General features: G+C 39.2%; 1 protein-coding gene across 1 annotated transcript; it reads left to right on the top strand.

The window, feature by feature from the left end:
• Positions 1 to 26,932, top strand: ANAPC10 (anaphase promoting complex subunit 10). The gene is made up of 4 exons (XM_008936639.1): positions 1 to 115; positions 1,300 to 1,390; positions 2,122 to 2,242; positions 26,702 to 26,932. Exons 1-4 carry the CDS (start codon positions 1 to 3, stop codon positions 26,930 to 26,932), a joined length of 558 nt encoding a protein of 185 aa, XP_008934887.1.

The following is a 26,932-nucleotide window of genomic DNA, read 5'->3' as shown; positions in this document are numbered from 1 at the left end:
ATGACGACTCCAAACAAGACACCACCTGGTGCTGATCCAAAGCAGTTAGAGAGGACTGGTACTGTTAGAGAAATAGGCTCCCAAGCAGTTTGGTCTCTTTCATCCTGTAAGCCAGGTAAAATCACAACAAAGTGTGTAAGAAGCCAAATGTATGTTTTTCCTCGTAGAGGTTTGTGTTTTGATAAGAAGACATGCATAGACCATAGCAGTAAAACTGCTGTGGTGTAAGCTGCATGGGTAACCACTAAAAATACTTTTGGCCTGCTCTAATTTCAATGCAATATGGAAGTTATAACTATATCAGAAATCCTACTCTCATATTAAGAAAACAAAGCTTTTACCTTTTTTTTTTTTTCAAATTTGCACAGTGCAATTGTTTCTATGCTTTGGGACTTTGTCTGGGTATCTTTGGTTTTTAGAAAAAACATGTAGCTGAGAGCAACCTGAATGATCTGTTCAAACTTCATGTGGACTCAGCCACTATAGTGTGGCTCCCTAAAATCCTGCAAGTAAAGTGAAACTATTGTACATGGCTCTGAGGTGCAGTCCATGATAGCTTATCCCTGCCCAAAACGTAGGGAAATCTGTGCTCTTTTCAGCTGAGGTAATGGAGTTGCTGCTTCAGAAACATCTGTTGGGGATGGATCTGGTGTCCTGCTGCAGCCCAGATTCAGCCATCTTTTTATGCACAATGTTAGTGTGGGATGTAATTAGTGAAAAGGTGGATAATGAGGGAATGAGAACATGAAGACTTGGAATTGTTTCTTTAACTGTGAGAGCGTTAACGTTCAGGAATACTGTTTTTGGCATTTATTGCTTGTTCTAGCTACTAATTTGAAAAAGTAATAATATTTCAGGAGGCTACTTGAAAAGAAAATGTTATATTTGGCTAAAATTTCATAATATATGAATGGTCTCTGCTAGTGATTTTTTCTTTAGTTCAAGCAGTTAGATAATAGAATAGGTGGAAAAGCCTAACCATTAAGTGTTGTTCTTGGAATTGGTATGAATTACCAGAGGGCCATTTGAAGTTCCAGGACGTGTTGAATCATTTCAAACCTCACAGACTTCAGTAGGAAATAAGAATGGAAAGACACTTGAGGACTGGGCTTTGATTGACAGATTCCCCTGTTACAGTTCTGTCACAAAAGCATAGGCACAAGTTGGATTTCTGGAAATATTTCCTTTCATTGTAGCTTGGGATACACACTTCAGCTTGTAATACCTGAAGAAAAGTTGTCTGTGATGTCTGCATCATGGAAATGGGATATTCAAGACTATCACATTTCTTTGTTTTAGGATTTGGAGTGGATCAGTTACGAGATGATAATCTAGAAACTTACTGGCAGTCAGATGGATCACAGCCTCATTTGGTGAACATCCAATTTAGGTATTAAATATTATTCTATATATTTTAGGATGTTTTATGTAACTTCATGTTGATTAGTGCTCTCCAAGATAGGAAATTTGGAACTCCTAGGTTAATCTGTTACCCAACTGGCAAGAAGCCAGTTAGATAGCATTTGAAAATCTCATTTTTATAATGCTATGGTTACTAAATGCCTAAATAAGCAACAAAAAGGTTACATTTTTGTACCAACTTTCTGTCTTTGAGTATAACTTTAGGTGATTGTTTCTGAAGTAGTCCTGTATAACTTAACAACTGGTTGTTTTGTGGTTCTTTTCCTGTTCTAATCTGTGTAGGATACTTTTTTTTCTTTAACCAGACTCCTAAAATGAGATTAGATGCTAGTCACCTCTTTCTTTTTTTCCCCCTTTGCTTCCTGGAGAACTCTTTGGTATAGTAATAGAGCCTGTATTTGATAAGCTGAACGTGCTTCTTCACATACAAGTGCTTATGTGGCACCTTGGCCTTTTGTTATATTTCTTGGTATGCTGACATTTCTGAAGGTAGATAAAGGAGAACAGTGCAAACCAACTGTGTGTGCATAACAATGTGAAAAAACACCTAGCTGTTTTAACAGCAGGGTTCTTATAAATCAGTAGACACTTGTTCTAAGTTTTAGAACATATAAATCCTTTGTTATCACGAGCTGGTAACAAACTCATCCTGAATATAGTTCTTTATAATGCTTATGTGGCCTTTGTTGCTTCTTGCAGAAGAAAAACCACAGTGAAGACGTTATGTATTTATGCAGACTACAAATCTGATGAAAGTTACACTCCAAGCAAAATTTCTGTCAGAGTGGGAAATAATTTTCATAATCTCCAGGAAATCCGGGTAGGTCAATGGTGCTTTGCTTTCTGTCTTAATATAGTGCTCTGTCTATAGGACCTAAGGATGTGGTAAAACTGGTTTTGGAGGTAAAACATGGCATTGTGCCTGGAGAGCAGGAACAGCTGGGTTTATTTTGATGCTTGCTTTTTAGTTTTTATCTTGTAAATTTAGTAAACTGGTTTCTGTTTTTTATCAGGCACCATGGTTGTAACAGACTTGATGTATAGATCCTGTAATGTAATAAAGAGTGGGATTTTCCAGAACAGGGCTGCTTAAAATTGGTTAAACTTTGATCTCTCTCAAAATATCTGCAAACCCCATGCATTGCATACATCAAAAGGGAGATTTAGCTTTTAAATACTTGCATTAGTAGGCTTTAAAAAAAGCATGAATTCAAGTTTTACAGGATGGGTTGCTCAGCTATAGAGTCTCACTAGGAATCAGAGTTTAAAGCTACAGGTTTTAGTTATGGCTGTGTATGGTGCATAAATATCTCTGGAGTCTGGATTTCTGTTTTGGGAGGCTGCGTGCACTCTTGTTAACTAGTAGCATCTGATTCTAAGCTTTGAGACCCTGGCCAAAAAATTGGGGCACAAGGCCTGACGATCAGTTATGCAAAGGTTTCTTGTATTCTGCTGGTTAGAGACTCTTCATGTAAGCAGGAATCTCTTTTGTATTTGCTGATGGCTGACTGGACACTACTGATGGCGAGAGCTACTGGAATTGCAGTGCTGGCTTTTCTAAAGTCATATGCACAGCAAGTGAGGTACCAGTTGAAATGGAAAGTATAATGTCAATTACAAGATGTGTTCGTGAATTATATTTCACTTTTGAGTATAGCTTCCTATCTTTTGCAGTGTGGTTTTTATGCTGGACGGTCACTGAGAAGTAGTCAAAACTTATCTCTTCCTGATGACACTTTGAGGCAGAACAAATTTCTTTGATGAGACAACTGAGATGAGATTTAAGTTGCTTTAATGGCTTAGTTTTGCTAGTATTTAGGTAAATAGTAAAAGCAGATTTAAAATAATTCAGGACCTCTGTAGAAACCCACCTTATAAACTAATCGGGTTACTTGTGAGCAGGTATTTTTGTTAATTTTGAGTTACCTGTAGCCTCATGTTTCAGATTCCTCTTCTCTGGAGCTCAGCAGCTACTGGCTGGTGTATTGGGAATGTTTAATTTACCTCCCTTATGTGGCTGGTATTACAGTAACAGAAGGATCAGAATGACGAGAAAAGGGACGTGCTAAATAGTGGTTTGAACTTTTACTTCTGGGGTTTTTGTTTTCACTTTATTTTTCAGTGTTTGAAGTCCCAACAAGAGCAACTTCAAAGTAGAAGTTTGTAGATGTGGTGGGAATAGAAAGGGTAGTAAATGTGTGCTCCTGTATATCTGGGCCATGTATCTGTCTACGTCCTCTCAAAGATTTGTGTTGTTCTCTCAAGTTTTAACCTGCACTTATATCCTAAATCTTAAATGGAAGGGTCTTCATTTCTCTTTCAAAAGAATATTTAATTAAAAAATGAATCATCACATCACTTTAACTTTCATCAGCTGCAGCTCTGTCTTTTAATCTTCTTAATTGCATGGTAGCAATTTGAGGGTTGCCCCCCCACAGCAGGAGCAGCAGCTGGACCTTTTCCCTGTGTGGGGCTCCCTTCCCCGTGTCCACTAGATGTCAATGTTGTCCTGAATTCCCGGCGCCTTTTGTGCCGGTGGGCTGCTCTTCCCGGAGCTGACCCATTAGCCTTTCACAATAATGTTTACTACAGAGCCATACGTAAAACTGCAATAACTTCAGCTTTTTATACAGGGGTAAGCTTCCACTTTTGAGGGTATATGTGTTATTAGAGATCTATAGAAACAATAAAATGTACACTAAGCATATTAATCTCTTTCAATTTCTCAGGCAATGTTTCTTAGACTTTTTTCATGCTAAACACAGGATTCTTATACATAATGTATTCAGTTAAAAAGGCACTTGTATATGAATCAAGTTACTAGTATCTTTTATAGTATATTAATATGACTGGCTTATGTTGTATGAGAGCAGTAATTTTTATGCATACCACAGGCTTATGTGCTTTTTACTTCAAAACTGAGGTGAAACTATGGTTGAGCTACTTACTAATGAGAGATAATAGTTAGATGTTGTAAAATAGTAGTGACTTGGTCACCACTGCAATGTTAAATATGGCTATCAATTTTTATATTTCCTGAACTGTTTGATACTCAGAATGTTTCTTAAGTTTTCCTTCAGTCTTTAAACTTGCTCTCTTCTTCAGTTTTCCCTAAAACATAGGCAGGTTATAAAAGCAGTGTGAATTGTTAAGAGCTCTTTAGAGAAATCTGGTTAGTTATGCAATGACTCCATTGGCTTCAGGACTGATTAACTGAGTGGGAAATCCAGCTAAATAATTTTATAGTTTTCCACGGATACTTGTCCAGCTCATAGTGTCTAATGCAAGCTGTGATGCCTCCATGTGTTTTCTTCCTAATGGTCTAATTTTCAAAACAATGAGAAGTATTGTTAGGCTGGGCTTAATCACTATTATGAGATTAGTATGTAGGCATGGCTTTTATGGAATGTAGGATGAAATTATTTTCTGAATACAAATTGGTTTTTTTTCCTTGTCTGATAAATGAGTAGTTTGTACCCCATGCTATGGGTGAGAACAGCCATCATAATCTGGCAGTGTAATTCCCTTTCTCAATTGGAGGGACCATAGTTAAGATGTGTGCAGTAAGCCTTCTCTGACTTCTGTGCTGGTTTATCATAGCTGTCAAGCTTGGAGAGCAAGTATTTTCCCACTTCCAGTCTCAAGAGTTCTCCCACATAATGGTGCAGGCAATCTAGATAGACAAGATCATCTACAGAGGCACTTTTGGAACCGCATCCAGACTGTTCAGTGTGTGATTTCACTTGTTATACTTTCTCATGATACAAAAATAACCCATTGCAAAGGGCATGAGTGAAATCGTGGCTGCTAGAGATCTAGTCCCTTCAAACAATGCTCACCTGCTTCTTGTCTTGGCAACCTAAATGTCTTAGAGAGGTACAAACAGTTCATTGTGCCATGAAAGGCTTGTGTTTTGATGCTAAGTGCAGGTAAGGCTTCAGGCTGTGTTCACTGAGTAGTTTGAATGGCTTCTGCTGTCAGCCTGTAATGTTGGGACTTCACACAGCAAAGCAAGGCCCCTGTAAGCTCCTGTTAGCCAGTTCTTTGTCTTTGGATATAACGACACTCTGGGAAGGTGTGGGTCAGACTTCCTGAAAGTAGTTACTCACTTCTCCCTTTAGTTCCCATGTGAGAAGCTGCTGCTGTTTAATCCCAAAATTAAAGTTGCTTTAAGAGGCAGCACCTCTCCTGAGAGAGACAAAGTCTCCTCTTCTGCTGAGTCCTGTAGGGGACACAACAACAGAATGTGGCGTATAATAGGTAAGGTGTTTTGGCTATAATAGGTAAGATGTAACTTGAGAGGAATTATTTCCTTCCTATTCCAGTGGGAGTTAGTTCTCCCAGCACACTTTTTAGACTTTCCCATGACTTTTGGAGTAGGACATGATTGTCTTGTTAGTTCTTTGTGTAGCTGAGAGAAACTGGGAAGTTTTGTAATAGGACCAAACTATTGTTAGTGCATGGTGTTGCTGTGTGTACTTTTGCTTTTCAGATTGCTTGGGTATAGCTGTAATCCCCATGACAGGTGAGGTGCATTAATGCTCAGGCCTAAAAGGGAATGATCAGAAGCACCCTGTTGGAGGAGGGCAGGAAGACTCTGGATGTGCTCTCTTTGTGCAGCAGGGTGAGCCTGCACACACGGTGTGGTGGCTTTGTGTAACCCAGCCCAGCAAGGTGTTTGCTCTGGGCTCCTTCAGAGGCCATCCAGTCTGGCACAGGGTAACCCCCCTGGTTAACAGCTCTCATAGGGATGCAGTGCTCTGTCCCTGGGCAGTGATGGATAGCCCAGAGCTACCAAAAAGGAAACCTTTGTTTAAGCTTTTGGTTGTCTTTTGTTGAATTGCTGCCTGTTTAGGTTTCAGTTTGTTTTCTAGCCCTTTTGCTCCTGCTGGGTGTTTGGGAAGCAGGTGCTCCAGAGGTGCAGCAAGCTCAGCAGCCTCCCTGGTGGCTGCTGCTGTGGCTGAGCACCACGGACAGGGCAGCTCCTCGTTCTTCCCAGAGATTCTGCACTGGGGCTGGGAATTGCCCAACTGAGGAAGGAGCTGTTCTGAGGTGTAGCTAAGGAGGTCTGACCCTCTTGTCATCACTTTACTCTTACATTGTCCAGTGGTTGTAGTGAAGAGACTGGACTTCTTTAGATGTTTTCTTAAATTCAACCCCTAACAATCTCAGCCTGCTTCCTTTATGTGAAGTAAACTTAGATGTTGAAGAAAAACGAGATGCTAACTTGTGATAGGTCTTTTGCCAGCTAATGAATCAAAAAAATGTACTGCTTCTGAGTCTCTGACCAGATATCTCTAAGGTGCATTTTAAACTGCTTTCCTCTGAAGATGGAGTACTGAGTTGTTGCTGCTTTATTTAGTTTTCTGATCAGGCTTGAAGTACTTTGGTTGGAAACTATTCCTCTATGTTCATTCTTCTGTATAAGAAAAGATTAATTTCTGACCCCTTGGGTTTAGAATGTCAATTAAATATTCAGTCTGCTTGTTGCAAGCTATGCTGGGTGCTAAGAAAGGACTGAGTCAGCTTTAGTTGTATAGAATTTCAAACTGCAGTCTTTCTCATCTGTCTCTGGGATGCTCTGCAGATGAGGTTGTCACAGCAGCTTGTTCACTTTGATTGTTATCTTGATACACTAGTTGGGTATGGATTTAGTTCATCAGGATGTAGCAGTACCTTTTCCTTACACATGAAATTCACCAGGACTGGAAATGTGCCAAGCAGGGGAGTAGAGTGATCTCCTGGTGCTGGTTAGTTACTAAGCCTTGTGGTTGATGTCAAAGGCAGGAGTCACACTTAGGAAGCAGGGTTATTTCCATTTCCTGCAGCTGGGACTCCATATTTCCACCTTTCAGCAGAGAGGAGGTTTCATTAGTCACTAACAAGAATTCTGAAGAATGGAAGATTAATATTGTTAAGCATTTTTTTTCCACATTGCTCTGATGTATTTTTAAAAGCAATAGGCATCTCTTCTATTGGAGAGAAAAGAGGAAAATTGAACATTTGTTTTATGTTGTGGCATGTAGAAAGGTGTTTATTTCATGTTTTGCATCCCAGCATTAAAAAACAAATCTATGAAGGAACTTTTTCTTGCCACAGAGGGACCCAATTAGGGAGGAGTACATTAGAGAGGCTTTATATTTTTAATACTTTCAGTCTGACTTTACCTTCTGAAGTAGAGGAAAGGCCATGTGAGAGAAAGTGGCAACAGCTCCATGGAAGGCAGGAGCTTGATGAAGTACAGAGCTTCCCTCAAGGGAGCTCAAGTATATGGAGGCTGAGAATGGATTGAAGCACAAAGTTTTGCGTACATGTGAAAGCCTTGCCTGAATTATAACCCTTTTCATGGATATTAGACTGAAGTTCCCCCATGGGAAAGGAATGGGAAAATGTGCATGATTTTTCATGTAAAAGTGAGCTGCTTTCTCCATTGCCAACCAGAAGCAGCAAGATGACTCAGTAATCAATTCAACACTAATTATTTCTGTTATGCTGTGTTATACCTGTTTTGCAGCGAGTATTTAGTTACATGGCTTCATCTCTTCTGTGCATAAGGTTCTAGTGTGAGGATTTTACTTCTGTAAAAATCTTTCTGGTTCATATGGCTTAAAATGTCTTAAAACTTCAGATTAGAAGAAGCATGTTATCAATGCAAGGAAACTGTTGTCCAACATGATGGGAATTTTTCAAAGGCCTGCTGCAGCAGGTTGCAGGTGGAGCTCTCTGTGTGAGAAGGAGAGAGTCAAATACTTGGATTTTTTTATTAGTCTATTTTTAAAAAGTAGGGGTAGAATTGGCACCTTATGGCAAGTATAGAATAGTATAGGAAACCAGCTGCAAATTGAAATGAGCATATTCTTCAACATTCTTTTGAAGTATAAAGGGTGATAAAGCTGTGGTAGAATACTCATCCTGCAGGGTGGTTGAGTGATTGGTTTGTAGTCTGTGCAGATTATCTGTGCTCCTGATCCCAAATCAAGGTCCACGTTGGGTTGTATCCAGTCTACCCCTGCTGACTGAAGCTTGTAATTGTGGTGCTCACTAGTATCAGATGAGTGCTTGATGCCAGATTTATTGCTTTGTGGAATCCATATTTCCTTATTGATCATATCTGTTTGTCTCCTGTACTACAGACTTCTAGATGGTTTCAGTAGGCTTTTCAGTTTGTGTAGTATCTGTGTAAAACCCAAAGTGATAGAATATAGCCATGAGAGATTGCTGGTGTTCCACAATAGTTTCTTACCTTCTTTCTATCTCTGAAGGAAGACTTAAACAATGAAGAGTGGTATACTAATAGACTAGTCCCTTTGCCATTTCTAATTAACAAAAGGGAAGAGTACCTTTCTTGCACAAGATTTTTATGTGAAGGGACTACATGTATGTGCCAATGAAAGTTCTGTGTGACTAGGGTCTCTCATTTTTCCTCTTTGCACATTTTGACAGTGGTATGGCCATGATGCTGATCTACAAAAATTCTAGCTGGAGCTGGGGAATAGGGTGGTGTGTGTGTGTGTTGTTTTTGGTTTTTTTTAAACTCTACTGAGTTCTGCAGCTGATTTCCACAGCTGCCTCATCCCCCTAGTCCCCAACCCCTGTGTTTCTGGCTTTTGTGAAAGCATTTTATGTAGCCTCTAAGCCATAGTGCTACATGTAGCATCTCTTTGTTTCTTTTAAACTGTGGCTTTTTTCTTTTTAGTGCATGGATAGAGCAGAGATGCTGATCTGTCTCCTCGACAGCATTACCAAATTTTTGGAGTTCCTAGAGAGATGAATCAAATATCTGTGTTCTTTAGGTCCCAGGAATTGGTCCAAAGATGTATATTTGGGTACAGTAGGTCATATATAGTTAAAACAGTAGCCCCCCCGCTGCCCTTCACTCCCTGAAATTCAAGCTGTAATCAAATTTACATGCTATCAGACTGAAGGAAAAAAAGCATGTTTAAAGCATGTTTTTCTTTTACATGCCCCAAATGTAGTGAAAATCCCTGTGGACACCCGTGTTTACAAGGGTAACTGTCTGCATTCAATTGTGGGTTATAAAAGTGCTTGCTTGAATAAATACACTGAGCTATCAGACAGAACAACCAATAGTTCGTTGGACTAATTGACCTTGTCAGTAGAATAGAAACACTTGCAAATAAAATTCTCATTGCCAGCAAAGTTGCAGCTGAAAACCCCTGAAGAAACTGTGTATATCCTCTAACTATCTTGGAATGCAATGATTCAAGCAGCAGACATGTGGGGGTGGGGGGGAAAAAGGGGGGAATTGTTAACTAAGAAAGCTTATATACCAGCATTTTTCAGGGATTTTTTTTTTGTAGCATGAGTGTGTTCCTAAAATCATGGAGTAGTTCACTTAGAAGTATTCCAAGTTCTACATTCTAAATGGTTATTCAGAGTTATGTTTTCTAGCAATTGTTATTACTTTCACCATACCTCTGGTCCCTTGTAGTATCTGGTCTGTCTTTATTATAATGTACTCCTTTCAGAAGGGGCAGAGATGTTTGGCTAGTAACCACGGCCTGCTGTAATGAGGGTGGAGCATGTTTGTCCTTCTGCAGCAGTGGTTGACTTACACGAATGCCAGTGTCTACAACCACACATACTGGGGCAGTTTATCTTTCTGAGGATATTCAAATTGCATAACAATGGAAAGGAATCACAGCAAATAACAGAATATCTGGTCTTCTAATCAAAAGGGTGATGGAACCATTTTTCTTACTTTAGCAGTGATGAGTCATGTATCTTATTAAAAGGAAAAATATTTCCCTCCAGAAATAAGTCTTTACAAATGAATTAGTCATGTATCAGATATTTCCTTTTAAAAAGTTGTAGAATGTCACACAGGTGGAAGTAGTATTAAAGCAACAGTGAAAGACATAACAGGCTTTGCTGTGTGCTATAAAAACATGATTTTATTTTGGTTAAAAAACAAAACAGGAAAAATGGCATGTGGAAAAAAAAAAATCTGAAAAACAGTCTAGTTAGCTGCTAAATAAACCTCAGAGATGAAGGCTTAAAAAAAGCACCAAGGTTTGTAAGAGGGGAAGGGGGGGGACGGGACGTGTATTTCACCTTAAGTAAGGGACAATGTGTAATAAGGGATTTTGTGGTTTTACAGCTCGGTGCATGTGTTTGAAAGCTGTTCTCTCAGCAACGTGGGTGGCAGGTTATGCTACCATATAATGTATTGTAGTTGGCTCTCCACACTTGTCAGGGTTAGCGTTCAACCATTCGGAAAATTTTCCCATTGTTCTATCATGTGAACCAAGGCTAGTGTTGAATTCCCAATAACCTTCTGCAGGAGAAAGAGGTTTAATTAGAAAGTTTGAAATTTGATTACTTCTGTTATTGTCTTAATGTACTTCTCTCTAATTTAGATGCTTATCTATCTGCAAATGCAATCGATTTTTGCTCGGAAAGATGAAAAACAAACTTAACATTGCACTGAAGTTGTTTCAGCACTTTTAAAAGAAACTTGTATACTCAATTCTGTCTTTCTTGAGCATTAACACTCTATTTCCATCTTAAACATGTTTGCTTTAGATGGATCATAGCTTTTGGCAGCTACTGCATTTTTAGCAAATAATACTGTTTCTAGTAAGAGTTGCAAAGAAAAAAACTTTGTGTGAGGTCCTTGTAAACTGAACCTTGGGAACGTTATGTTATTTCTGTATTTTCCCTTCTTTTGTGCTTCTTCTCTGTTTGTGTCATGGTTATAAATTACATCGTTTGAACTAGAGAATTAAAAACATTTTATTTTGTGATTCCTGTAATTTAAAAAAGAGAATGTTTGTTTTATGTGTCCTTTTTTTTTTTTTACCTGTTATTTTAGAGGCTGGCACACAGAGAAATAAGCAATTATGGTATTGAAATTCCATTGTGCCAGCACCTCCAGGGCATAATCCAAAAAAAACAGAAAAATCGCCTGCTGGGCTGTACGCAGTATGGTTGTGTGAACATCAGTGTCTGCTGTTCACACATCATTTTTTACTGAAAGTTCCTGTTGGAATAAAGGTTCTGTGTTTGGAGAGTGTGCTGGGATACTTGCTGGTCGATGGCTTTTCAAAGTTTGTAGGGGTTTCTAATTAAGGTTTACCAATGTAGGCTCACTGGATGCTTCTTGCAAATGATGATTAATGCTTCAGAAGCAAGGGAAACGAGCAGAGATTTGGGGTTGACAGCATAAAAACCATATCAAGAAGGAGCTTGGCATTCTTGCCTTCGTTTAAGTGTTCTGTGTGACAACTGGACATGGGGGTGAGAGATTGGGTGGGTGGAGCAGGAGATGGCAGCACCACAGAAGAGACTTGGATACCTAGTTTCCCTACTTCAGTATTTTAACCTCTTCCTTCCCCCTCCCTTTAATGCCAATATTTTGTCTAATTGACATTTTGGAACAGTACAAGTGCATCCAGCATTACACCTTATACTGGGCTCCAGCATGCAGGCCCATATAGAATGTCTTCATGATACTCCATCACATCACCCCCCTCATTTGATCAGAATTCATTTAACTACTTTACAAAATGTATAGTAGTGTTTACTTGCATAATAGTAGCGTGTAGCAACATCCATTTTCTCATTTGTTTTTAGTCTGTCTGCACTTAGGCATGTTGTTGGAGGCCCTAGTAGGCCAACTGTTTAATGCAGGGTCAGATGGTGCCAGTTTCTAGTATTTTGCTAGATTCATAAAAGTTAAAAGGAAATGATTCTAAACCAGATTATAAAGGTTCAAGCTAGGTAAAGTGTGTGAGTTTGCCCTGATACTCAAGATGATTATCTATTTATATGACTTGAATAAACACTGCTAAAGTCCTTCCACTAGTGTAATTGCCAGTGGTAAATGATGTCAGTGTATGCTTGCCAGTATAGAAGTTGTACTTTTGGTTATCTTAAAAAAAATATTAGAGACTGACTTCACTTGCAGGTGAATTTTTGTTCCTGCCCCCCTCAACTGTGGTTAAGATCATGTTATATGGCCACAGAACTGAATGCATGTGTGTCTTTTTCCCTTCACTGAGGTAACTGCAGAAGTGCATGTCTTTTGGTTGTTATCAGTATTGTAGTAGGCTAGTTCTTAGGCATAGGTTATCTTATTTTCTTTTTCAGACTAAAGCATAATGCTTTTCCATCCAAGTGTGGTCTTTATGTTAAACAGCAGTTTAATTATGAGCAGGAGTTGGTCTCTTCTTCCAAGTAACTAGTGATAGGATGAGAGGAAATGGGGTTAAGTTATGCCAGGGGAGGTTTAAATTGCTTATTAGGAAGAATTTCTTTACTGAAAGATACTGGTTAGTTTACTGGTTAGATTCTGGAATGGGCTGCCCAGAGAGGTGGTGGAGTCATCATCCCTGGAGCTATTTTAGCTCATCCCTGGCTGAGCAAGTGATGCCCATTGAGCCACTCTATCACTCTCCCACTTGCCTCTTTCCTCCCTAGAGCAAAAGGGGGAAAACCTCGTTGGTAAAACCAAGGGTGCTTTACTTGGAAAGCAAAGCCAAGCAATACTGCATACAGAAGCAAAGGGGAAAAAACCCAAAGATTTGTTCTCTACATCCCATCCCCAGGCAATGTCTGACCCCTTCCTGGGAGGCAGGGCTCCAAAATGCATAGTGGTTGCTCCAGAGGACCAAGGAGTAGATCCCCCACCCTCCTCTTTTGTACTAGCTTTATAGCTGAGCTGATGTCATACAGTCTGGAATATCCCTTTGACTGGTTCAGGTCAGCTGTCCTGGTTATGTTCCCCCCAAGCTCATTCATTTGTTACTTATTTGTTACATCAAGATTCATTTGTTACTTCTTAGCAAGATGATATTACTGAGGATAATTAGTAAAGGTCAAACCAAATAAAGTTTTGGTTTTCTGTTGCAAAAGGAGCTGCAGTTCTGTATCAGGTAATAACATTTCAAGTAGGCTTCCCTCTATTTGAGCAGGTCTCTGTTGTGGTTATGGTGCTCCCTATGTTTAATGGAGAGGTTTTCATAGATAGACTTTGGGTAAATCCAGTGCTGCTGGGGTAAGAATTTCAATAATGGAATTGATAGCCTTCTTTTTGTTTATACTGCCTGCCATGAGGGGATAAAAAATTTACTTGCATAGCAGAATTAAATTAAGCAGAGGAGCACATGTACACACAGGACTTCAAGATACACAGTGAACTACGTCTATTTGTAGTCCCATAGTAAGATGATTTCCAAGAGTAGCTTTAGATCTAGGACGTAGTAGGAGAAGAGCTGATGCTCTTACTGCTGGTGAATGTAGCAGTAAACTATTCCAGAATGCTGTTTGTAGCAGACATGTTGTTACAGTAAGGGAATCAGTATCCCAGCACTGCATAGCTCCATCTGAATGGCTTTGTGAACTGTACATTCTTTCACTGAATGGTAACTTGAGGAATCTTTGATTCTTAGAGAGTAGTGAAGAAACAGAATTAATCTAGATTGAGAGAGTCCAGAGTCTGGCCAGAGCACTAAACAGTGAAACGTAGCCTTGCATTTTTCTGGACACACACATGGGTTTGTAAGGAAGCACAAACAAAAGGTAAAAACTCTGCTGCGTTTGTTCCAGTACGTTAAAAGGAAATTGTGTGTAGATGTCAAATTAAATGCTTCCATAGGGCAACAGTCCTGAGTCCAGCTTTGCAAATTTATGGAAGTGTATTCTGGCTCATATAAAACTACCCAGTTGAACCTCTGACAGATATACTCCCATTTCTTCTCCTTAATATCCATCTCCAGCAAGACATGTTTATGAAGTCGGGATCTTGTTCAGATGAGGCGCTGCGTTTTAAATTTACACAAATAGTTTTCACAACAGCCTCTTGCATTTGTTTCCAATGAGTAAATACTCCTTGAGTTGAGCATCACATCTGCTCTGGATTCTGTGAAATGTTACTCTGCATTTGCTTATTGAAATCTGGCACGCTGGAAAGAACTTGAGTAATGTTACAGTTTATCAGGTTTTGCTCCACTCGCCTGGACTGAATAGCTGCATCCACAGAGTCCTTATCCACATGCACAGATTTTTTACTTGTTTGTATACTATACTTCTGTAGGATTTAGGAATTATTTACATAGATTTAATGTCTTTAAATTCCTTGGTTTTAAGAGAGGCAGCCTTCTTTCATTCTTTCCTTCCTCAGAAACAAGTCGTTCTGTAGAACCAGGAGATGTGCTCTCACTTGGCCCCAGTGGTTTTTGTCATACAAAGCAACGACTTGTCCACTTGGTATTTTTAATTTGGTAGCACTCAAGTGTAATTTATTGCAGTCTTATTCTAACAGCCAAAGTCACTCGGGAACTACATGTTTGTGTAACAGGTAAGATGTTAGAGCCATGCAGTTTTGTGGGCCCATCTTCTGGTAGGAGGTCAGGAATCTAGTTCTCTTCAGTGAGTAGTAAGACCATTTACAGTGGGAGGATTATTTTGTTGTTTTAGATATACTTTCTTCCCCTTATCTGTAAAGGGTGTTTGAGAGCTAGCAGCTAGCTCCTACTACTATTGATTTTTTTTTTTTTTTTAAAAATCTCATGATATTCCCATTTTCTTGCACTTATTCATCTCCCATACTAATTTTCTGAAGCATTCCAGCATTTCTGGGATGCAAAGTGCAAGGCATGAAGTGTAATCAGTAGACTATCTCTGCTAAATTATTCAAGATGATTTGGTATGGGATTAACTCAGTGTGGATAGTTTTCAGAGACTTAAGTCTTTACTATTCATTGCATAATCTGATTTTTTTTTTTTTCCCCAAATACTTTCTTTGTATAATTTAACTGTAGCTATGTCTAGACATATTTCCTGGATATGCCTAAACAAGTTTGAGTGTAAATTATGAGCTGATTTTTTTTGCACTTTCACACAAACATAATATCATGCCATTATATGAGTTAGAACAAGTGAGAACTGCAGACACCAGAAGTAGTTTGCATCCATTTTTCAAACCTCTGCACCTTTAAGATTAGCTTTCCCAGTAGTAGTTTCAGTGGTTTAACTTCCATTGGCAATAAATTTGTTGTGTGTTCCACTGCTCTTGTTCTGTTTTCTTTCTTCATATAACTGTCTGCACTTTCACTTCTGCTATCCTACTTTTTGGTTTCCCCTACCTCTCTTCAGTAGGTGGCTGAAATGCTTCTGTCTTCCCTGAGAGCAGCCTGAATTGCCTGAAACTTCTAGTTTTGTCCTTATGTTGGATGGATGCTGCTTTGAAGAGGTACTAAGGTTTTCACATCTTAGTACAGGAACTGGAAAATCTTAGGGCTTTTCAGTGCTTTTGTGGGAGAGGGGAGCAGAGGGGGGAACTCCCAAGTCATGACTAAGATAAGAAAGGCCTAGTAATGTATCATCTTCATTGATTTTTTTAAGAACTTTGTGCCCTATTTCCTTTGTTATGAAAACCTTAGTCCACATACTTCAGTCAGGTGAGTTTTTTGAGAGTTTTGTCACTATTTGGTGTTTTGACTAAAAGGTTTGAAAGCAGATAGTGCTGTTTTTGGAATGAATGTGGGAAATTGCAGGGGATTTTGTTTTGTTTGATACTTTTTTTTTGTTAAGCTTTCTCCTTGTTTTTTTCCTGTCTTCTGATCAGGTAAAAGTTATTGGAAGGGTTTTAAAGAAACAGCTGTAAGTCATATTTGCCATGTTTATGCCATCACTTGCTCAATTTTTACCATACTTGATCCTTTAAACATATAACTTAGAGAATAGAACTAGAAGATTCTCTATATTGTCACATGGCATACCAAAAATAACTCATTAATTGGGCATCATCTGTCACTCCTATTTAGTAGGATACTTACCTGGTACCTTGTGTATATGGGGCTTACTTAAAATGTCCATAAAATGAAAAAGCATTGCTGTGAACAGGCTTTTATGATTTCAAGCATTTCCCAAAAGGTACAAAATGTTTGGTGTCACTTCATGAGATTGGCATTTCTTTCTAAATTTGCAGTGTTGGCCATGTATTGTAGTAAACTTTTGTGGTGTTTTTTTAATATATTGTTTCCTTCCTCCCATCTGGACCTATAATACTCTGAGCTACTGATAACTTCAGTACCCTGAAAACCCTGAGTTTTAAAAGACCTGTTTTTTAAAAAAAGTCTGAAAAAAATCCCTCATCTCTTTTTCAGAATACTGGAATTTTGGAAAATTTAGAGACTTGCAGCAAGCCATAGCTTTTCTGCTGTTCACTTTTAGGACCAGACTGTCCAGATGCAGCCTGTTCCAGTACGTCTGCAGCTGAGACTCTAAACAACTTAGGTACAAAAAGTAGGCAAACTGAAGCAGAAAGTTTGTTTTGGGCCACATTGCCTATTTTTGACACTGTCAGCCAGGCCACCAATCTAGAGCATAAGCTCAATTTTTTTTTGTTGCTTTTTCAGTTTCAGCACACTATCTGCCAAGCTCAAGGGAAGTAGCTGAGATTCACACTGGAGCCAGATCTCTATAGGTCTGAAGGATTTCCTCTGATACCAGGGGTCTTCTCAGAGTTTCCTAGCAGTGCACCTGCAAAGGTATGACATCCCTGCCTGTTGTGACAGCTGGGGAATGCTAATGACCTTAGGATATGTTTGCCTTTCCTCCCTCCACTCTTGACAGGATCTTAAATTAATTCTGAAAACTATTTTTTATTAAATCAGATCTAAAATTTTAGAGCTGTTATGACAGATTTCAGCTGGAGACAGTATTTCTTCTGGAGCAATAGGTTCCTCTTAAGATGGAGTGTGTTTTAGCTGAAACCAAACTAAACTTGGATGACTTTCTGCTGTGGATGGAAGGCTTGCTTGGGAGTTTTAGGCCATATTTCCATACATGAACACATGAAACTTCATGCCAGACTGTGTTGCTGTATTTGCTGATTTGCTTTCCAAAGGGTTGGGAGAAGGGTTTTTATTTCTTAAGTTCCAGTGCATAGGATGGCTGCCACTTAAAACTTACACAGGCAGCAGTCCTTCTGTAATGAGATTTAATTTTTGCATGTGTCCAGCATAAACTGTGTTATGTGAAAGTTCAAGTGATCTTGCTCAACAAAAAAAAAATAGGATTTTAAAGATGTGGAACTTGAGAATAAACTGTCCAAGCCTGTTTAACATTTTTGGCCTTCTCTGAAACATAATATACATCTTGAGACATATATATTTGTAATTAGCTTTGACCTGTTTATACATTGTTGTCCTTCACAGAGCATATTTTAAAGTGTGCATGGCACAACAGATGGGAAGAGTGTTCTTCTCTTTCCAGAGACTTTCCTAGCAAACAATCTGTGACAAATTCCTGACAGTTTTTGCAGCTATATTTTCTAGAATGAAGAGTTGTTTTTAGCCAAATTCTTTTCTTTTGCTTGCTCTTTTTTTGCCACAGTAAGTTAAGTAGGCAGTATGTTCTGAAATTACAGTTGAGTAGTACAGTTTGGCTGGCAAACCCACAGTAGCTGAGCATTTGGCCAGGCTACTTATTTGTGTCTCTGGTGCCCGTTCCTGACTGCACAAGTGTTGCTGGGGGGTGCCATGGCAGAGGCAGCAGTGGAAGGGTGGTGGGCAGGGTGGTGGTTCCTTAAGTACCACGGACAGGGGCCCCTCCACACGAGGCTGGACCATCCCTCTGTCAGCTCGTAGGACTTCCACCAACGTGACTTCATCAGGAGCATTTCATGTGGGCAGCTCAGCACAGCCTTGACCCTTTTGCAGGCACCAGTGCTTAGAACTGTCAAGTGATAAAGAATTACGTGACAGCTGTTCTTCCTGTGAGTCCATGCCATAAAATTCTTGGTGTTGCACAGCATGGGCAACTGTACCCCCTTTTCTCCCGTTTCACAGGCATTATGTGCATACTTACCAGTGACTCCCCTCATGTCTGAGGCTTAATTGTCCTCTTAGGTGCCCCTTACCTGATTTCAGAAGACTTCAGTGACAAACTGTGTGGGCAGTAGTAATGCAAAACCTGGCTTTCCCTGTTCAACATATGATGGTTTAAACTTCAGTTTAATCTACAGTTTGCAAGGAAGAGATTTAATTGTTTTATTGACAGAATCAAATCAAATGGCTTCTTGCTTTTTTACTGCACGGGGAAATTCTAATTGGGACACCTTGCCCTAAAGAGTATCAAAATGGACCCGTCAGTGAAACAATTTTAGGAGTTGGCTGGCAAATCACTTCTGCTACATGAAGTTTAGATTACATTATAGCTCAAGTCAACATGCTTATATGAAACAGCTCAAAGGACATGCCTGTTTCTGTGACCTACAAGGTGGCAATATGCTGCAACCCACTGACATTGTCCAACGTGTTATGCTGCTTCTGTAACACAAACATGACACTTGGAAAGGCAGTATAAGAATCTCTATTTGAGTGTCATAGGTGCTAATCCTTGGCCCACTGTGCAAGGAGGATCTGGCTTGCTGGTTACCCCCACTGGAAACCTATAGATGGATTTTTGTAGAGCAGTTACTTAGAGTAACTGATTCTTGGAGGTGGTGTAGTTCAGCTCCTATCATTGAACATATATTGTTAAGTAACTATAGGAATTTAAGTGTTAAATCATAAGGAAATGAGAATGGATCAAGATGGTTTATGTAGGTGGAACTTCATGTGCTCCAGCTTGTATCCATTGCCCCTTGTCCTGTCAAAAGGCACAAGTGAAGAGATTTTCCCTTTCTTCTTGACCCCCAGCCCTCATATATTTATACAAATTAATTAGATCCCCCAAGTCTTCTCCAGACTGAAAAGCCCCAGGTCTCTCAGCCTCTCCTCATATGGCAGGCATTCCAGTCATCCTTGTAGCCCTTCGCTGGACTCTCTCCAGTAGATCTCTATCCCTCTTGAAATGGGGAGCCCAGAACTGGACACAATACTCCAGGTGAGGTCTCACCAGGGCAGTGTAGAGGGGGAGCAGGACATCCCTTGTTCTGCTGGACACACTTTTCTTAATGCACCTCAGGATACCATTGGCCTTCCTGGCCACAAGGGCACACTGCTGTCCCATGGACAACTTGTTGTCCACCAGGACTCCAAGGTCCCTCTCCATGGGGCTGCTTTCTAGCAGATCTCCTCCTAACCTGTACTGGTACATTTTATGACTCCTTCCATGTCCACTGGCAGTTCTCTACCAACAGTTCCTGTTGGAAACCCATGACAAACTCGTACTGATGGTCGTGCAGGTAATGATGGCAATGAGCTGGGCAAGAGAGCTGGGTCATAGTTGGAAAAAAATTCAAATCAGATTTCAGACAGGTTTGTTAATAGGTCAATGGTGGTGTTATTTGGTTGTGTGGGGTTTTTTGTTTTGTTTTGTTTTTTTTTTCCCTTGCATTGTTAGTGCTCTGCCAGCAGATCTCCATCCATCCAGTTGCATCTGTCATAAAAACTACTTGAAAGTTTTCAGTGATACCTGTGTAGAAGCATTATAGTTTTAGTTCCAAGCATTACACTAGCCTCCAATTTAATAGTTTTGTGCTATTTACCAAGTATTGTTTTTTTAAAAAATAAAATCTGTGGCCTGAATCCTGTTTGCACCTGTTTGCACTGTGTGCTTAAAACTTGGCTGATCATATTTTAAAGGATGAGATCCTTGTAGTGGGATAATAGTGTCTTAGCAGATGTCTTTTCCATGAGAGTTTATAGCTTCAGTTTTTAGGTATCTTGCCTTTTAGCAGGAGTTTACAGTGGAAGTTCCTCAAGGTGATGGTGAGCTTCTTTTGCTTGACATAATAAGGCAGAAGTGTCACTTTACAGAACCTTTTCTAAAGAGTATTTAGTTTTATCAATACTTGTTAGCACTTCAGTCACCAGTTCAGGAATGAGTGAAATGAAGACAAGTTATGGGTGATTCTGGGCATACAGACTGTCACTTACAAACTGCTGAACTGCATAAACTGAACCAGCACACTTGATGCATTTGTTAATGTATATGGCTACCAATGATTCTGAGAGAAAATGAGCAAGATGTGTTGAAAAACTGATCTGTGCAAATTGAAGCCGGATTTAGTGCATTCATGAAAATTTGGCCTCATTATATTACTTAGCCTAAATGTGGTTTTGGCATTTTCATAGTTTTTCCCTGTTATGTTGAGCTGATTGAGGTCTTCTAGTATATTTTCAGTCTCTGTCATCTAGCTGACTTCTGTGTTACTTCTAGACTTGGATAAATATTCTGTGACAACATTTATTGGGGTAATCTCTGTTAGTAAACTTTTTTTAGCTTGACTTGTGTGTTTAGTTGTCTTTATTTTAATTGGATTCAACTTTCTAACACCTGGGCATTGGTTAATTTTTACTGTTTTAATGGGAGCAGGATAGTCTGAAGGAGGGTTCTATAAAACTTTTTGCAAGGATCTTTTTGACCTTTTCTTTTTTTCAGCCTTCCCAGACTTCCCAAAAGTTACTTCTTTCAGCTTATTTGAACAAAAAGCTTAAATATCATAGGAATTTTTAGTATTTGCAAGTTTCACTGCCTTATACAGCTTATTCTGCAACTAGTCTTCTGTCTACCCAAATCCATAGTTGAATCTTCCTGAGGGATGGACTGTGCTCCTCTAGACTCTTGAGGAACTGCTGTTGGGAAGAATGGAAAACTTCTCTTAGCTAATGGACTGAAGTTAGATTTCTTGACTGTTTTAGGAGGTGACTGATTAAGACCACAGAGCCACCTCCTTAGGTGGTCGTTGCTTCGTTAGAGCAAAGTGTGCTTTTCACAGTGGGTCCTTTGAGCGTGGGGCTATGTTTCTTGTTAAGCTGCTAATGTGGTGTCCCTCCTTTGACTCACTTGGAACTTGTGAAGTTTCTTTTGGACATGCTTCATCTTTCTGCTGGAACTGGTGCATCACTGCTATTAACTGGTTCTCTTCCTTCCTAAGTGAAGTGATGGCTGAAGCCCAAGCTCTGCAACTTCATGTGTTGACAGTTCCAATACTTGGAATTATGTAGAAGTCTACTGATTGTGAATCCTGGTGGCTATATGGTAGGATATGACAGTTACAGAAAGAGGATTTTGGAAATTAAACCAGCCAGTTGTTGTGAAAACACATTTAGATGCCTGTTAAAAAGTTTTTTAAAAAAAAAGCTAAACCGAGAAGAGCCTTTCCCAAATTTCATCGCTCAACCTTGAGAAAGTTTGTGTTAATTTCTGAAAATAGCATTTATTTCCTCTGGAATTTAGTTTTATAATCTTCTGCTTGGAAGAATACTTTGTTTATTGAGAACACCTGCTTTGAAAAGCTTGGGTTTTTTATATAGGACTGTGTGGTAAGAACTAGTTAAGCACGTAGAAAGACAAAATTATTTGTGAAGAAGTCTAGTCACTAGTTTTCATTTCAAAGGTGGCTTAGTCACTACAATAAATAGAAGCAGCTTGAACAGTTTTATGAGAAAAATAGAAGTAAAATCAAATGTTGCTTGAGTTTCACAGCCTGTTTTCAAGGCAGTCACTAGAATTAGGTGCTGCCATTTGGATCTAGTAGTACAGATGATTAAATGGGAATGTGGTGAAGTACCAACAGCTCAGAATCATATTGTATCATGCTGGTGCAGCATCCATGTGCAGAAGAGGCCTTTTTTTTTCCCTCCAGGGAAAGAAAACAGATTACTTTCCTCCCTATATATGCACAGAAAAAGTTATTTCCCTGAAATCTGGGGGACCTGTCTAGCATATGTTCTGGGATGTGTCTGAAATTGTCCTGAATATGAGACTACTTACAGTGTAGGGTTTGCTTTCCTTTCTCTGTCTTCACAAAAGATACTTCATAGGGCAAAAAAAAGTGTTGTTTCAAGGATGTTAGCCTATTGTAAATACAGAAAACAGCTTGGGTTGGGTTTATAGGACTAGTAGAAGTAGCAGTTTGTCAAGGATTAGTTGGACAGGTCACTAGGCAGATGACAGATGCTCTCTATTAACCCCTCTCTCTTCCCAAAGGAGAAGAGAAAAGCAATGAGGGAGAGTGACTTATGGATTGGAAAACTAAACCAGATTTAATGAAAATAATTAAAATAAAATGAAGTATAGACACTTATGTACAAAATCAATATTGAACCCAGCTCTCTCCCTAATGGGAATTGCATCACCACTGACACTGTGGAGCAGGGGCTGGGGAAGTCCCAGTCTGGACTCAGTGGCAGACAGGAGCTGGATTCTAGAACCAGATTCAGGATTGCCCAGATTAAGATCAAAGGCAGAAGAATGGACACAGTCCTCCTTGGATGCCAGCCACTGAAGAGAGTGAGTTGTGTTCTAACTCAAACCAGGACACAGTATGAGTTACATGCCCCTTTGAAGACACCACGGGGGTTAAGCAGAATATCACTGAGTATAGAAAAGAAGTCAATACTCAATTTGTTGGATTAAGTGTAATAGAAAAGCCTTCTTTGGGTAAAAGAGGCCAGCCACACCAGTGCAGAACAAGCTTCCTCTAAAAGCCTTGGTTTTGTGCTCAGACATCTCTCTGAAGTGCAGCCTCAAGTTGATTTAAAAAAAAAAAAAAAAATTTTGTGTTTTGCATCTTCTGTGGTGGGACACCTCTTAGTTGCAATAGCAGCCTTGCCAAATATACATGGAGTTGTGTAGAACCTGTGGACTGTTTGATAAAGTGAAGAAACAGGGCTATTAAATTGGCTTTAGAGGAAATTTCCATGAAGAATATTTCTGCTTTGGCTTTCAAAACAACATGGATTAGTGAAGTGGGAGCATATGTCCATAGGTAAAGCTGTAGCACGCAGAGGACAGGAAGAATAAGACAGCAATGGAGAGGAAGCAGGAGAAGAGATAGATGAGAGTGTGTAACAGCAGCAAAGGACAAGTGAGTAATTTTTCCATTTCAATTTTTATCCCATTTTTCTTTTATTTTGACTTTCATGCTGCTCTTGTTTAACAGTTACCAAAATTGATAGTATTGGAAGAAAATTTTGAAAAATTGGAATAAAATATTCAAGGATTTTAGCGTTGTATATAAGATGAGTATAGAGTTGCAGGAACTGTCCTGAGTTACTAATATTGAACGTGCATTGGTTCATTCCTTTGTATCTACTTTTTAAAACCTTTTCTGGTAAAACACATAGCAGAAAAACTTCCAATTTTTAATTTCACTCAGGTAATTAATAACATAGCTGATTTTTAAAACTTTTCTGGAAGCCAGTAAATGGTGATTGATTCTTAATGACCTATATAGGAGAAAAAAAAAAATACAGGAGGAAACTTAATCTGTGTTCTCATAGTGGATTTATACTGTAGAGTTGGGGTGAAAGCTCTGTCTAGGTGTGTATGTGCAGTGGCTGGTGCTTCTGAAGAAAACCGAAATGGGTTTGAAGTATAGTATTTACTTACAGGTAAGCTGCCTGTGCCACCTGTACTTCAGGTTGCATGACCCTTTCCATTTTGAGGCTTAACTCTTAGTTCCTTTATAACTCCTGCCAACGTTCAGTTCAGACAGATTTTTCCATGCCAGATGCCTGCTTTGGGTCAATTTTTTTTTTTTTTTGAAAGTTTCAGCCAAAGCAGTTCTGTTCCAAGAATCAGGCTAGTGAAAAGTAAGCTGTTTTGCTGGTGTGAGAATATTCTGGTGTCCTCCTTTGATGCTCCAGTGCCCCCAAGCTCTGAAGCAAGGATTTGAAATTTGGCAATAGTTCAGCCTTTGTGTTGAGGACGTGCCTTTTGCCTCCCTGTAAAAATCCACCCAAATTTCCAGACCAGTTTACAAGGCTTTGAAAGATTGCCATTTGCATGGGCTTAATAGGAATTTCTTAAAACTTCACAGTAAGTTTCCTTTAGATTCTGTTCACACTGGGAATGCTCCAGGCAGAGTGGAGCTGCATATTTCATCCCACTTCTGCTAGGGTTTGTAACAGCTGGGTTTGGGTGCTGACATTGAGCTAAGAGTGGGCAGCATTTTCTCTTGTACCACCACCACACATTCCCATGTCCTGTTCCTTCTCCCTGGTGAAGGACCTGGGCCCTCTGGGAAGAAGCTGTCTCGCTCATCTGAAGAGCACAACAGATGTGGAGGAGAGGAATTTAGGAGCGTGTGTGTATGTGTCTGGTTTGTGCCATTCCTTTGGCCACAGAAAATGTGTGTATTGTACTGGCAAGATATTGCTTCCTTTTCTAGTGGATTTTCAGATGATAATTTTTATGTTTTGTTGAATTTAAGCTTTGGGAGTTGAATGGGTCTCAAGGGTTTAATCATTTGGCTGAACTATGTAGGCATCAATTTTTATTTTTTTTTAAAGTTAGGCTTAAAACCATCACAGTACAGGAACATTATTTAGAGGACAAAAATCCAGAGCTCAGTTTTTCAAACATTTAAGTCTAACTCAGACCTCTTTCACTAAATAGATTCTAGTACAGCCTCCAGCTCCATCACAAATGTCATCTGCTTTGTCCAAGAGGCAACTATTTGATTGGTGTGGGGAAAGGGCCTATTTTGAGCTTGAGCCCAACCCCCTCCCACTGATCAGGGATGAGACAAAGCATTGACAAATACATAATCAAAAGTTAATCTATGGAATAAGTTACAAGTATATTATTAATAAAATTATCTTTGCAACTCTTAAGTTCCCAGTGCTTACCTTTATGGCCCTAATAATTTTCTTAAAATAAAACGTGATTTTTCTCTGAATTTAATAATTTAATAATCCTTTTGTGCAAATAGTTTAATTATTTCACTCTTCACAATTTCTTTCCCAATAAAGCATGCAAACCTAAACTACATTTGATCTGTCTGAAACCAATGATTTCAACCTATAAAAAGTAGTTTGTTTTTTTTTTACTGTATTAACCAATCCATTTCATACTGATCCAAGCATGAAAATCCTGATATCATAGGACATCACTTAAATTTTCCACTTTGAATCAGCAGTCGAAATTTGTAAGTTGTGAGAATAATATTAAAATCCAAGTTTAATTATCAATAGCCTTTGAATTACCTTCTAATTCATAGCCACTTTGCCACAGCACTAGCTGGTTGAAATGTTACTGGGATCACTGTGGACATGGAAAGCATACCTGCTCAAACCATTGACTGCTGTCTCATCATGATGAACTTCCCCTTTGTAAAGCTGCTTCAACACTACCTCACTTTCATGGTTTTGTAAAGCCAGCCATTACCTGAGGTTTCATATGCAAAAAAAAAGGTTTTGTATGTTTTTTGAAAAGGAGCAAGACTACAACAAATAAGTGAATGTGTTTGTGGAAATGTCTGGCTCCCAGAATGAGAAGATTTGCTGCTAAGGTTGAGTGAATTCAGTGCTGTGGAAATTATTTGTTGGAGAGCCTGCAGCAGTGGAGAGGTTTGGGGCTCTCTTTTTTTTCTTGCTTTTTCTAAGGTGGAGGTTGAGAGGTTGTTTTGTGTATTTAAACTTACAGTAGTCGTGAGACATTTTATTAAACTCGTTTCTTGGGTCATTCCCTCAGGACATTTGCTGCCTCTGAAACAGCAGATCTCAGATGGGTCTTTTGAAAACTTCAGCAAAGACAAGGCATTTGACAGGATGTTTGTCATGTGGTATTTTCAGGAGAAAGATGGGAATTTTGAGCTGCTTAAAGCATAGATCTTCCTTAGAGGAACTCTCCTGCTAAGAGCAGCAGGCTTATTTGCTTAGCTGTGTGAAATCCACTTGCTTGTGGACAACTGTTTTGGAGCTTGGGATTTTTTTTACCCCCTAGACTTCCGCTTGCTTGTGTGCTCTTCTGTATATGTTTTGAGCTGTGCTTTGAAGTGGGGCAGCTAGCTTTAAACAAAAGCTGTTACCACACTTCTGCATAGCATCTCACTTGATTTCAGCATGCTGATGTGTCAGTGATGTGGTTTAGAGTTAATGAAACCCAATTCTTTGCTTTGACATTGGTTTCTGTAGGATTAAAATTAAAAAAAAGAGAAAAAAATCATCCCACCCTTGGTTTGTTGTATAAAAGTCAAGTTAAAAATGGGTCTTAATGTGACTAATTGCTGTACATCAACTGATTGGCCAAGATCCAAATAGTTCTGCTTTAACTTTCTTGAATTTATATATGAAATATTTTTATATTATTTTAAGGTTAAGGCACAAAATGAAGGGTATATTCTGAAAGACAAAAGCAAACACAACTGTAGACAAACAAACTACTTTGTATTCAATTACACCAGCAGTAAATTAGCTCTGAGTTTTCAACTGCAGTATGTCAAGTTCAGTTGAAAAAGTAGCTAAAAACTGATTTGCAAGACTCTGCTCAATAGAATGGTCACATATTAAACCTGTATATTAAGTATTTTAACTGTTTCTGAATATTTTGCTTTTTTTTGTCTTGTTTTCGGCAGCAGCTTGAATTAGTGGAACCAAGTGGCTGGATTCATGTTCCTTTAACAGATACCCTTAAGAAGCCTATTCGCACGTTCATGATTCAGATTGCTGTTCTAGCTAATCACCAAAATGGAAGAGACACTCACATGAGGCAGATCAAAGTGTACACCCCAGTGGAAGAGAGCTCCATCGGGAAGTTCCCCAGATGTACAACAATTGACTTCATGATGTATCGCTCCATAAGATAA

This window comes from Merops nubicus, unplaced genomic scaffold (assembly GCF_000691845.1).
Source record: "Merops nubicus isolate BGI_N331 unplaced genomic scaffold, ASM69184v1 scaffold7950, whole genome shotgun sequence".
Classification (NCBI taxonomy): Eukaryota; Metazoa; Chordata; class Aves; order Coraciiformes; family Meropidae; genus Merops; species Merops nubicus.
This window is presented reverse-complemented; position numbering and strand designations above follow the sequence as displayed.

Coding starts and splice junctions, on each gene's coding strand:
- ANAPC10 (XM_008936639.1), top strand. CDS start 1: ATGACGACTCCAAACAAGACACCACCTGGTGCTGATCCAAAGCAGTTA. Junction 1,391..2,121: donor TTGGTGAACATCCAATTTAG/GTATTAAATATT, acceptor TGCTTCTTGCAG/AAGAAAAACCACAGTGAAGA. Junction 2,243..26,701: donor ATAATCTCCAGGAAATCCGG/GTAGGTCAATGG, acceptor TGTTTTCGGCAG/CAGCTTGAATTAGTGGAACC.